The sequence below is a fragment of the Carcharodon carcharias genome, chromosome 3, assembly GCF_017639515.1.
Source record: "Carcharodon carcharias isolate sCarCar2 chromosome 3, sCarCar2.pri, whole genome shotgun sequence".
Classification (NCBI taxonomy): domain Eukaryota; kingdom Metazoa; phylum Chordata; class Chondrichthyes; order Lamniformes; family Lamnidae; genus Carcharodon; species Carcharodon carcharias.
Genome location: NC_054469.1, coordinates 55,970,096 through 55,983,576, shown reverse-complemented (window position 1 = coordinate 55,983,576; position 13,481 = coordinate 55,970,096). Strand labels below are relative to the sequence as shown.

The 13,481-nt window shown below is 43.5% G+C and overlaps 1 protein-coding gene across 1 annotated transcript in view; it reads left to right on the top strand.

Annotated features, from left to right (window-relative positions):
• Nucleotides 1-13,481, top strand: part of myo3a (myosin IIIA) — a 611,422-nt gene that overhangs the window by 324,309 nt on the left and 273,632 nt on the right. The window contains exon 17 of the mRNA XM_041183939.1: nt 8,355-8,565. Within this exon, the coding sequence (XP_041039873.1) occupies nt 8,355-8,565 (211 nt within the window). The remainder of the gene's footprint in view (nt 1-8,354; nt 8,566-13,481) is intronic.

Sequence of the window (13,481 nt, the reverse complement as noted above, 5' to 3'; positions counted from 1 at the left end):
CTGTCCAATCTTCTGACCTGTCACCCATCTTTGGGCAATTATTTGCTTTTTCTTTAAGTTTTATAATGTCTTTAACTTTTTTAGTTAACTACAGATGGTGGGTTCTTCCCTTGGAATTTTTCTTTCTCAATGGAATATATCTATTCTGTGTATTCTGAAATATCCCCTTAACATTCTGCCACTCCATCTCCATGGACCTATCCCTTAACCTCATTTCACTCTAGTTCACTCTAGCTGGCACAAAAATAAAAATACCTGGAAAAACTCAGCAGGTCTGGCAGCATCTGCGGAGAGGAGCACAATTAACATTTCGAGTCCGAATGAACCTTCAACAGAAGTAAGTAAATATAGAAGAGAGGTAAAATATAAGCTGGTTTAAGGTGGGGGGGGAGGGGGGTGGGACAGGTAGATCTGGATAGAGGGCCAGTGATAGGTGGAAATAACCAAAAGTTGTCACAGACAAAAGGACGAAGAAGCATTGAAGGTGGTGATATTATCGAAGGAATGTGCTAATTAAGGGTAGAAAGCAGGACAAGCGAGGTACAGATAGCCCTACATTTAAAAATAATGGAAGTAGCTGGGAAAAGAAAAATCTATACAAATTATTGGAAAAAGCAGGGGGGTGGGGCGGGGGAAGAATCGGAAAGGGGATGGGGATGGAGGAGAGAGTTCAAGATCTAAAATTGTTGAACTCAATATTTAGTCAGGAAGGCTGTAAAGTGCCTAGTTGGAAGATGAGGTGCTGTTCCTCCAGTTTGCATTGAGTTTCACTGGAACAATGCAGCAAGCCAAGGACGGACATGTGGGTATGAGAGCAGGGTGGAGTGTTGAAATGGCAAGTGACAGGGAGGTCTGGGTCATGCTTGCAGACAGACCAAAGGTGTTCTGCAAAGCGGTCACCCAGTCTGCATTTGGTCTCTCCAATGTAGAGGAAACCAATGTCGGGGAGAGACCAAACACAGACTGGGTGACCGCTTTGCAGAACACCACTAGGGCTATCTGTACCTTGCTTGTCCTGCTTTCTACCATTAATTAGCACATTTCTTCGATAATATCACCACCTTCAACATCTCTTTGTCCTTTTGTCTGTGACATCTTTTGGTTATCTCCACCTATCACTGGCCCTCTATCCAGCTCTAATTGTACCACCAACGCCCCCACCCCGCTTAAACCAGCTTATATTTCACCCCTCTTCTAGTTTTACTTAGTTCTGTTGAAGGGTCATTTAGATTCGAAACGTTAACTGTGCTCCTCTCCGCAGATGCTGCCAGACCTGTTGACTTTTTCCAGGTATTTTTGTTTTTGTTTTGGATTTCCAGCATCCGCAGTTTTTTGCTTTTATCACTCTAGCTGGCTATGCTTTTATGCCCTCATAATTGCCCTCATTTAAGAAGACCTACTCTTCTCTCCCTCAAACTGAATGTAAAATTCAATTGTATAACGATTGCTGCTAACTAAGGGTGTTTTCACTATGAGGTTATCAATTAATCCCATCTCGTTGCTGTTATAATATGGCAAGTGGTATTTGCCAGGATGACAAAATCCATTGGGGAAGCTTAGCCATGCTATCACAACGATTTTGCAATTTGTAAGTTATTAACAAAAGAAGTAAAAATATAAACACATGCACAGGATTATACAGTTATAACAGTCCGCAAAATTTCTACTTAACCAAACTCCCAACTACACACCCTTTTAAGCCAACAGTCCAAATAGATTACAAATTTATAACTCATCCAGTAATTTTACCACAAGCACCCACTTGACAATGGTCTTCCAAAGGCTTTTAACACAACTTTGGTTACTGGAACCAGCAAACGTCTTCAGGGTGACCAGAGGCTTTTTCCCAAGTCTGTTTCACACAGTCAACTTTCAAGATCTCACATGGCCAGACCTCATATAGCCTTCCATCGTTCTTTATATATATTTCTCCCTTTTTGATTTGTAAATCCCATTGTCTTTAGAAATTACTTTTCCCAGAATATAGCAATATTTCATGTTGTCACTATGGCCAGCAGTTTTGGGAAAAATCAACGATAATCTTGCCTTATTTATCTTGCCAGTTGTAAAAATATTATCATGTCCCTTTGAAAATCAAACACCTTTCCCACTTATCTAAAAATGTAAACTTCACTCACATCATATCTGTTGACCTCACCCTAGCTCTACTCATCTCCATTTCAAGCGTTTGTTTTACACCTCACTTTTTTGATAATTTAAACCTTGCAGCCTAATTGTCTCTAATTTAATTAAATTATCTCCACACACAGAACCATACACACACACACACACACACACACACACATGCATGCATGAACCTGTTTTAAAATACCCTACTGTAATATCAGGAAAAATAGGATAGTTTCATGACATTACACAGTACCAGGTCTAGTATAGCCTGCTCTTTGGTTGGCTCCAAACCGTGCTACTCCAAGAAACTATCGCCAAAACATTTTATGAGCACCACACCTAGGCTACCTTTGCCCACCTGATTTTTCCAGGCTGTCTGTAGATTAAAATCCCCATGATTATCACTGTACCTTTCTAACAAACTCCCATTATCTTTTTACGGACTTATACGTCAACTCAAAACTCGAAACGTCAACTGTATCCCTCTCCGCAGATGCTGTCAGACCTGCTGAGTTTTTCCAGGTATTTTTGTTTTTGTCCCATTATCTCTTCCTTTATACTCTGTCCTACTGTGTAGTTACAATTAGGGGGTCTGTACAACACTCACACAAGTGACTTTTTGCCTTTATTGTTTCTCATCTTGACCCAAACTGCTTCGACATTCTGGTCTCCTGAACTTAGGTCGTTCCTTTCTAATGCGCTAATACCATCATTAATTAACAGAGCCACCCCTCCACCTTTTCCTAGCTTCCTGTTCTTTCTCAGTTACACATACCCTTCAACATTCAGGTCCCAAACTATGAGGTCCTGCAGCCAAGTCTCTGTAATGGCTACAGATCATACTTATTTATTTTTATTCTTATTATCGGTTCACTTGTTTTGCTTCGAATGTTTCGTGCATTTAGATACAGAACCTTTAGTTTTGTCCTTTTTTTGTAATGTCTGGCCTTATCTGCTGATTTACTCTTAGATTTATACTATCTGTCCCTTCCTGTCATGTTCTTTTTATCATTTTCCACATTAGTACCTTTCTCTCTTGACTTGTCTCTACTCCTTTGTTTACCACACCTTCCCAAATTTGATCCCTTGCTTCCGCTATTTAGTTTAAAGGCCCCCTCCAGTTCCCTAGTTATGTGGCCAGCATGGTTCAGGTGTAGACTGTTCGAATGGTACAGCTCCCACTTTCACCAGTGCTGGTGTCAGTGCTCCACAAACCACAACCCACTTCTCCCACACCAGTTTTTGAGCCATACATGTATCTCTCTAATCTTATTTGTCCAATGCCAATTTGCACGTGGCTCAGGTAATAATCCAGAGGTTCTGTTTCTTAAATTGGTGCCTAGTTCCTTATACTGCCTATGCAGAACCTCCTTCCTTGTCCTGCCTATGTCATTGGTACCTACATGGACCACAACAAGTGGCTCCTGCCCCTCCCACTGCAAGTTCTTCTCCAGCCCTGAGCAGATGTCCCAAACGCTGGCACTGGTCAGGCAATACAGCTGGCTGGGCTCTTGCTCTTTGCTACAGAGAACAGTGTCAATCCTCCTCACTATACTGTCCCCGATTGCCATTACATTCCTTTTTGCTCCCCCCGACTTGAATAGTTCCCTGTACCACAGTGCCATGGTCAGTCAGCTCATCCACCCTGCAGCTCCCACTCTCATCCAAACAAGTTGAGAGAACCTCAAACCTGTTGGACAGTTGCAGAGGCTGACACTCCTGCACTCCTGGCCTCTGGGTCCCCTTACCTGCCTCACTTGGAGTCACATGTTAGTTTCCCTGGCCACCTCCCAAATCAGAAGATCCCATCCTAATGGGTCTGACCGTTTCCTGGTACAAAGTGTCCAGGTAACTCTCCCCCTCCCTGATATAACATAGTGTCCATGGCTGAGCCTCCAGCTCAGTGACTCTGAGCCGAACTCCTCAAGGCGCAAACACTTACTGCAAACATGTTTGCCTTGGATCACAATGTTATCCAGGAGCTCCCGCATGTGCAGCCATGACACATCACCTGTCCTGCCATCTTTATTTGCTTTAATTGACTACCTAATTATTTTGCTCAATTATTTATTTTCTTTTATGTATTTTACAAATCTTACCACAAATTCCTGTACCATTTGGAATCCTAGGAATAGAATAGACTTATCCACTCACCAAACACTTACCAAACAGCTAGATTCTTCCCTGTATTAGAGCAAAAACCAATTGTGAAAAAAAAAGAAAAAAGCAAAGGTGGTGCTCCTCCCTCCCCTGCTTAACGAACTCCCTCAGCTTACCAAACTCTCCCACTCTGTTAAAGTCACATTCAGTGCTGGTCCCACTGAGAATGTCTGAATTTACATGTTCTGAAACACAGGTACAGAACAAACCAACTTGAGCTAGCTCCCATAATTAACTATTTCAGCTGCTGCCAATGAATAGCTTCTATATCTCTGTTTAGGCCCTTGGACAAGACTTAGAATTTTAACAGCACTTGCACTTAAATGTTAAATACAAACAATATTAGATTTTTAGAAGAAGATTCAAGATTCCCTCAACTCACCAACTTGGTTTGGCCATCAGTATCGGGAAGACAAATGTCATGGTCCAGGATGTTTCCCTATTACCATCTATCAGCAGTGACCATGTGACACTAGAGGTCATTGGTAGCTTCATGTATCTCGCCTCCACAATCATCAACAATCTGTCATTATTTTTATTCATTCAGGGGATGTGGGCTTCACTGACTAGGCCAGCATTTATTGCCCATCCATAACTACCCTTGAGTAAGTGGTGGTGAGCCACCTTCTTGCACTGCTGCAGTCCATGTGGTGTAGGTACACCTACAGTGCTGTTAAGGTGGGTGTTCCAGGATTTTGACTCAACAACAGTGAATGAAAGGGTGTACAGTGAAGCAATACATTTCCAAGTCAGGATAGTGGGTGGTTTGGAGGGGAACTTCCAGGTGGTGGTGTACCCATATATCTGCTGCCTGTGTCATTCTAGATGGTAGTTGTCGTGGGTTTTGAAGGTGCTGTCTAAGGAGCCTTGGTGTGTTCCTGCAGTGTATCTTGGAGATGGTACACACTGTTGCTACTGTGCACCAGTGGTGGAGGGAATGACTGTTGTGGATGGGGTGCCAATCAAGCAGGCTGCTTTGTCTTGGATGGTGTCAAGCTTCTTGAGTGTTGTTGGAGCTGTACTCATCCAGGCAAGGGGAGAGTATTCCATCACACTCCTGACTTGCACTTTGTAGATGGTGGACAGGCTTTGGGAGTCAGGAGGTGAGTTACTCACTGCAGGATTCCTAGCCTCTGACCTGCCCTTGTAGGCACAGTATTTATATGCCTAGTCCAGTTCAGTTTCTGGTCAAGGGTAACCCCCAGGATGTTGTTAGTGAGGTCTTCAGTGATGGTAATGCCATTGAATGTCATGGGGCGATGGTTAGATTCTCTCTTGTTGGAGATGGTCATTGCCTGGCACTTGTGTGATGCAAATGTTAAATGCCACTTGTCAGCCCAAGCCTGGATGTTGTCCAGGTCTTGCTGCATTTGGACATGGACTTGATGCCGAAAACAACGCATACATCACAAAAGCTAATGCTTGTTATGTCCAAGCTGAGAAAGAGGATCTGGCACAAAAGCAACCAGCATGAGAATGCCAAACTACGAGTCTACCAAGCCTGTGTCCTCAGTGCACTTATCTACAGTGACGAGACCTGAACAAGTAGGAGTTAAGGCTGAACCACTTCCATCTTTGCTGTCTGAGATGCATCCTCGGTGTCTTTTGGCAGGACAAGGTTACTCAGAGATCTGGTACATGTTAATTCCATCAGCATACACTTATTGCTAATCCAACAACAACTGCACTGGCTAGGCTGCATTCATCAGAAGGGTGGCAGCCCTCTACTCAAAGACGCTTTGTATGGTGAACTGGCCACTGGGTTCCAACCTCCTGGGTGACCATATCCCGCTACAAGGGCACCTGCAAGTGTGATATGAAGATGACAGACATTGGCATTGACAACTGGGAGACAGGCGCTGACAGCTGTGACCTATGGGGGCTGATATTTGGAAAGGGCATCGGAATAGACAAGCATAAACGAAAAGCTCAGCTGGTTGAGAAGGTGGCCCAGAGAAAACAGAGGCCAATGAATTGTGCACCTTTACAGCTCACAGTCTTCCTCTGCCACAAATGCAGCAGAATGCCATGTCAGAGTGGGGCTCCTAAGACACACCAGTAGATGATGAACACAGAGTTGATTACGAAGATGCAAACCATTGTCTTTGGAGACAGAAGGCTGCCACCAATGACCCTTCATTCTAGACCCCTCAACCACTGGAAACTACCTTCTGCTTACAACAGTAGATCTCTATTTTAGCTCATAATTGACCCCACCATTCCTGACAAACATTTACAGTTAATATGCAAATAGAAGACCTATGGATTCCCTTTTATGTTAGCCACTCTTGATATATGGCTGTCTAATATTGCTCTCTAATTTTGGTTCTGAGGAAAGAGGGTACTGTCTGTCATTGGATGGAATCAGAGCAATAGTTTCAAAATATTAAACAATAATGGAGCAACGTTATTTTTGCATTTTTGATTTCACACCACAACTCTAAAAATATGTAACACATGGCTGACTTTTCCCAGTAATTAACTCTAGATTATCACTCAGTACATGAGCAGTGATTTCCATCATGACTATAAATCTTTGAAGGTGGCATTTATGTCTCAGCTAAATGGGCTATGTCCTCCATTATATCCACCGCTGACAAAATGAAAACAAAATGGAAGGAAGCACTGAGTACAGATACTGCAATATCTATTATGAAAAAAGACACAATGCTTTTAAGTGAATTAATTCAAGAACAACTCACATTTTTAACTAAGGCTTGTTGACAAAGAATAAGATCTCAGTATTATGGTACCTAATTCCCTTAAGGTTTATTGTCAATGCTGTCAAACAATAGCCAAACTATTAGATTGTATTGTGAGGACAATTCAGTACAAAGCAAACCACACAAGGAGCAATTATAATCCTGCCTGCCTAGTAAAAGCCAGGTGAGAGAACAGTTAAAATCACCTGGGATACTCACCCACCTACATTCCACCCTGTTTTTCAAAGGCTGAGATTTCAATCTGCTCTTCTGATCATGCAAAAAGGACATCAGGATCCAATTGTTATTTTAATCATAGGCTTGAGCTGGGAAGTCCCTGAGGCTTTCCCGTCAGATCAATCTAGCCATGAGAGGAGCCAGGGCCAGAAGAAACCAAAACAGCTAAGTTTTTTAAACTATTTTTTATTTTCCCTGTGGAGCCTGGAGGAGGAAAAATGCTCTTTTAGGCTACACAGGGAAAATTTAGACCTCCTCTTTCCTGGGCTCCTCCTCTCTGATCGCGAGGCCCTCCCAAATACCTCTTCCTATGACTTAGCTGCGTGCTGGGTGCTTTGTACTGCCACCATGATCTGTGGAATTTGGCATGGTTCTTGGTTACAGTATGTGTCTGCTTTAGACAGACTGTAGTCTCACTTTGGTATTTGCTTTAAACTGGTTTATTAACACTATATATAAACGGGTTACAGAGCAAGTATGTTTTTCCTGTGTACAGTGTATTCTATCCTCTTGAGAGTCTAGCACATGACTGCCTGATGTCACTGATAGATCAACATCTATATCACTCGTTATCATATCAATTCTATTAAACCTTACACTACACTGGGGATCGATCCTTTGGACTTCTGTCACCCAACATTGTGGTCTTGCCAGCCGGCCAGCTATTTCATCCTGCTGGCTATTGACTGGCAAGAGATCAGAGCACATGCAAGTGAGGCCCCAGCCTCATGCTACTGAGATCATGACAGTGTGCCATGCACTGCAGCCCCTGCCCACCAGATTCCCACACTGATGGTGGGGGCGTGGTCAGTGGTGGGGATGGTTGGATGGAGGAAGGAGGTGCAGAATCTTCAATGGAAATAAAATTGAGAGAGATGTAAAATGAGCCGTTAATCTGTTATCACTTGTTTTACACTTTTGCACAAAACCAAGATATACTCTGTCTTGTTCTTATTCCCAGTGAATCTATTAGAAATCACTCTACTCTTCACAGATTGTCCTGATAGAATTTATTCAAAACAAACTTAACTGATTGAGCTAAAGGGATTCCGTATGTTTCGATTTTCTTTTTGTTCTGTGCCTTTTTCCCTCTAATTTTCCAGCAATTTTTTTTTAAATTTCCAGCCTCTTCATTGCTCTGTATCCAAACTGATGAGCTACAAGAAGCTCTCACCTCTCATTGTGTAGTGACCCGAGGAGAAACAATTGTGCGTCCCAATACAGTAGAGAAAGCAACTGATGTCAGAGATGCGACAGCCAAGGCTTTGTATGGCCGTCTATTCAGCTGGATAGTCAACCGCATCAATACCTTACTAAAACCAGAGACATTTCTGAGGTAATAACATCATCAATCATTCTTGCTCTGTTTAACTGACTTGCCCTAAGTGGTGAATCGATGAGTAATAATACCACTTTCTAGGAAGCTACCTAGACTTATTCATTTCTGAGGCATGTCCTTCATGGTTGCATGTTTAGGTTAAACTGTCTTTCAGTCAAGGAAACAAAAAATATTCAGTTAGTCTTCTTCACTATTTACAAGATCTTCCTGTGAGGGTCAAATATTAAATGATATAAACCATATTAGGCAGTTATAAGGTGGTACACTTAAAAAAAATTAGTTATGATATTTGTATTCAAAACCGAGACTGCAGAATACAAGTATGTTGGAGGCTACAAACAAATATGTATACCAGTTGTAGCCTTCATTTGCAATGTTGTAAAACTGAGATTATTTCAAAATAGATGCTATATTTTAGTAACGGCAAATAATGAATAAGGTGGTATGCATTGTTATGACCAGGTGAGAAGGGCGAACTGGCTCCCCTCCAATGGAGTCAGAGCCCAAATGTGGCCAATTTAGGTTAGCTGGTTCCTTGGATGCAGTCAGATGTAGAAGGTGTTGCAATAATTACGAGATCTCGGTTCACTGTTTGGGTTCTGGTAGAGGTGGCTTCTCAAACAGAATGACACGCTTATTCCACGATACAGAGAGCCGTCAGCTCTTTTCCTCTGTTGAAGACTTTCTTGAGTCTGCTTGTGTCACTTGCAATCGCTTTGTCTAGTGGCTGGTAGCTTTGCCTTGAAATTTTCTTTTAATTCATTCATGGCATGTGGGCTTTCACTGGCTGGGCCAGCATTTGTTGCTCATCCCTAGTTGCCCTTGAGAAGGCGATGGTAAGCTGCCATCTTGAACCATTGCAATCCATGTGGTATAGGTACACCCACTGTGCTGTTAGGGAAGGAGTTCCAGGATTTTGACCCAGCAACAGTGAAGGAATGGCGATATATTTACAAGTCAGAATGGTGAGTGACTTAGAGGGGCACTTCCAGGTGGTGGTGTTCCCATTTATCTGCTGCCCTTGTCTTTCTAGATGGTAGTAGTTGTGGGTTTGGAAGGTGCTGTCTCAGGAGCCTTAGTGAATCCCTGCAGTGCATCTTGTAGATGGTACACACTGCTGCCGCTGTGCGTTGGTGGTCAAGGGAGTGAATGTTTGTGGATGTGATGCCAATCAAGCGGGCTGCTTTGTCCTGGATGGTGCCAAGCTTCTCGAGTGTTGTGGGAGCTGCACTCATCCAGGCAAGTGGGGAGTATTCCATCACACTCCTGACTTGTGCCTTGTAGATGGTGGACAGGCTTTCGGGAGTCAGGAGGTGGGTTACTGATCACACGATTCCTAGCCTCTGACCTGCTCCTGTAGTCGCAGTATTTATATGACTAGTCCAGTTGAGTTTCTGGTCAATCGTAACCCCCAACATGTTGATAGTGGGAGATTCAGTGATGGTAATACCATTGAAAATCAAGGCGTGATGGCTGGATTCTCTCCTGTTGGAGATGATAATTGCCTGACACTTGTGTGGCGCAAATGTTACTTGTCACTTGTCAGCCAAGCCTGGATATTGTCCACGTCTTGCTGCATTTAGACATGGACTGCTTTAGTTTCTGGGGAGTTGCGAATGGTGCTGAATATTATGCAATCATCAGCGAACATCCTCACTTCTGACCTTATGGTGGAAGGAAGGTCATTGATGAAGCAGCTGAAAATGGTTGGGTTGAGGACACCACCCCGAGGAACTCCTGCAGTGATGCCCTGGAGCTGAGATAACTGACCTCCAACAGCCACAACCACCTTCCTTTGTGCTAGGTATGACTCCAACCAGCGGAGAGTTTTCCCCCTGATTCCCATTGACTCCAGTTTTACTCCGCTCCTTGATGCCACACTCTGTCAAACGCGGCCTTAATGTCAAGGGCAGTCACTCTCACCCCACCTCAGGAGTTCAGCTCTTTTGTCCATGTTTGAGCCAAGGCTGTAACGAGGTCAGGAGCTGAGTAGCCCTGGCGGAACTCAAACTCGGCATCAGTGAGCAGGCTATTGCTGAGCAAGTGCCGCTTAATAGCACTGTTGATGACCCCTTCCATTACTTTACTGATGATCGAGAGTACACTGATGGGGAGGTAATTGGCCAGGTTGGATTTGTCCTGCTTTTTGTGTACAAGACATACCTGGGCAATTTTCCACATAGTTGGGTAAATGCCAGTGTCGTAGCCGTACTGGAACAGCTTGGCTCGGGGCACGACAAGGTTGAGCACAAATCTTGCCAGAATATTGTCAGGGCCCATAGCCTTTGCAGTATCCAGTGCCTTCAGCCATTTCTTGATATCACGTGGAGTGAATCGAACTGGCTGAAGACTGGCATCCGCGATGCTGTGGATGTCCGGAGGAGGCCGAGTTGGATCATCTACTCGGCACTTCTGGCTGCAGATTGTAGCAAATGCTTCAGCCTTACCATTTGCACTGAAGTGCTGGTCTCCTCCATCATTGAGGATAGGGTTATTTGTGGAGCTTCCTCCTCCAATGAATTGTTTATTTGCCCACCATCATTCGCTATTGGATGTAGCAGGATTGCAGAGCTTAGGACTTATCTGTTGGTTGTGGGATTGCTTCGCTCTGTCTATGACTTGCTGCTTATGTTATTTGGAACACAAGTAGTCCTGTGTTATAGCTTCACTAGGTTGACACCCATTTTCTTTTAGGTGTGTCTGGTGTTGTTCCTGGCATGCGCTCCTGCACTCTTCATTGAACCAGGGTTGATCCTCTGGCCTGATGGTAGTGTAAGAGTGGGGGATGTGCCAGGCCATGAGGTTACAGATTGTGTTCGAGTACAATTTTGCTGCTGCCAATGGCCCACAGTGCCTCATGGATGTTCAGTCTTGAGTTGATAGATCTGTTTGAAATTTATCCCTTTTAGCATGGTGGTAGTACCACATAACACGATGGAGGGTATCCTCAATGTGAAGGCGGGACTTCGTCTCCACAATGACTGTGTGGTGGTTACTCCTACCAATACAGTCATGGACAGATGCACCTGCGGCAGGCAGGTTGGTGAGGATGAGGTCAAGTATGTTTTTCCCTCTTATTGGTTCCTTCACCATCTGCCGCAGACCCAGTCTAGCAGCTAAGTCATTTAGGACTCATCCAGCTCAGTCAGTAGTGATGCTACCAAGCCACTCTTGGTGATGGACATTGAAGTCCCCCACCCAGAGTACATTCTGTGCCCCTGCCACCCTCAGTGCTTTCCAGCAAGTGGTGTTCAACATGGAGGAGCAATGATTCATCAGTTGAGGGAGGGAGGTACATGGTAATCAGCAGGAGGTTTCCTTGCTCATGTTTGACCTGATGCCATGAGATTGCATGGGTCCCAGCATCCATGTTGAGGACTCCCAGGTCAACTCTCTCCTGACTGTATACCACTGTGTTGCCACCTCTGCTAGGCCTGTCCTGCCGGTGGGACAGGATGCACCCAGGGGTGGTGATGGTGATGGTGTGCCTGGGACATTATGTATAAGGTATGATTCAGTGAGATGACTATGTCAGGCTGTTGCTTGACTAGTCTGTGAGACAGCTTCCAATTTTGGCACTAGCCCCAGGTGTTAGTAAGGATGACTTTGCAGGATTGACAGGACTGAGATTGTCTGTCATTTCCGGTGCCTAGGTCAATGCCGGGTGGTCCGTCCAGTTTCACTCCTTTTTTGTGACTTTTTAGTGGTTTGTTACAACTGAGTGAATTGCTAGACCATTTTGGAGGACATTTAAGAGTCAACCACATTGCTGTCTATGTGGAGTCACGTATAAGCCAGACCAGGTAAGGACAACAGATTTCCTTCCCTAAAGGACATTAGTGACCTAGATGGGTTTTTACAACAATCAACAATGGTTTCATGGTGATCATCAGAATTTTAATTCCGGGTTTTTATTGAATTCAAATTCCACCATCTGCTGTGGCAGGATTCAAACCTTGGTCCCCAGAGCATTACCCTGGGTCTCTGGATTACTAGTCCAGTGACAATACTTCAAATATTTCACCCATTGTTTATTTTCAAGAGGTTTTGGGTGGGTCTGTCCCTGGCAGCCATTATTTCTATATCCAGTAGTTTGTATTTTTAATGTCTCTTCCTTAGACTCTTATAACTTTCGATGGGTATCTGGATTATAGGAAACGTCTCTCTCTTCACACTCCCCTGAGGGTGATTTATTTGCTTCTCACCTTCATCTTGGAGCATGGCCTTGCATTTTTAAGCAGTTTGCTCTGTCTCAGTTCACATTGCAAAAAATTCAGATAACTGAAAGTTGAAAAATTAAATTTTCAAAAATAAAAGTCCATAGCTTCATAACAGCACATACTGGGTGGGGTGCTTTGGCATGCCATGGTTAAAAAACCTCAGAAGTGTCAAGCTTTAACTCCTATTCATTTAATTAATATGTTTGTTTCAAATTATTGCCCATACAACATATGCATGTGTATGTAACTCATTTGTTGATCATTTAAGAACATCAATGCTCGGTAACCCAGTCTCATTATGGACTAATGTGAAGTTATCTTATTACAAGTGGGTTACAATGTAGAATGATTATCACTACCCACTCTTGCAGAAGGCCTGTGTGCACCAGCAGAACATTTTAAAATATGGCCTGTGTTGCGCTCACAGGGCAAATTCAGAATTATTTTGCATTTAATGAAAATATAATGAAATTAAAACAAGTAAAATGAGCTAACTATCTGAGGTTGCAAGTCTGATGGGCCAAACTTTAAAGAAGCACTAGGAGTGAATTTTGACTATTGTGTAAATCAGATAAGTTATAGGGTAAAAGCAAAATACTGCGGTTGCTGGAAATCTAGAACAATAACAAAAATACCCGGAAAAACTCAGCAGGTCTGACAGCATCTGCAGAGAAGGTGTTCATTGACGTGCCT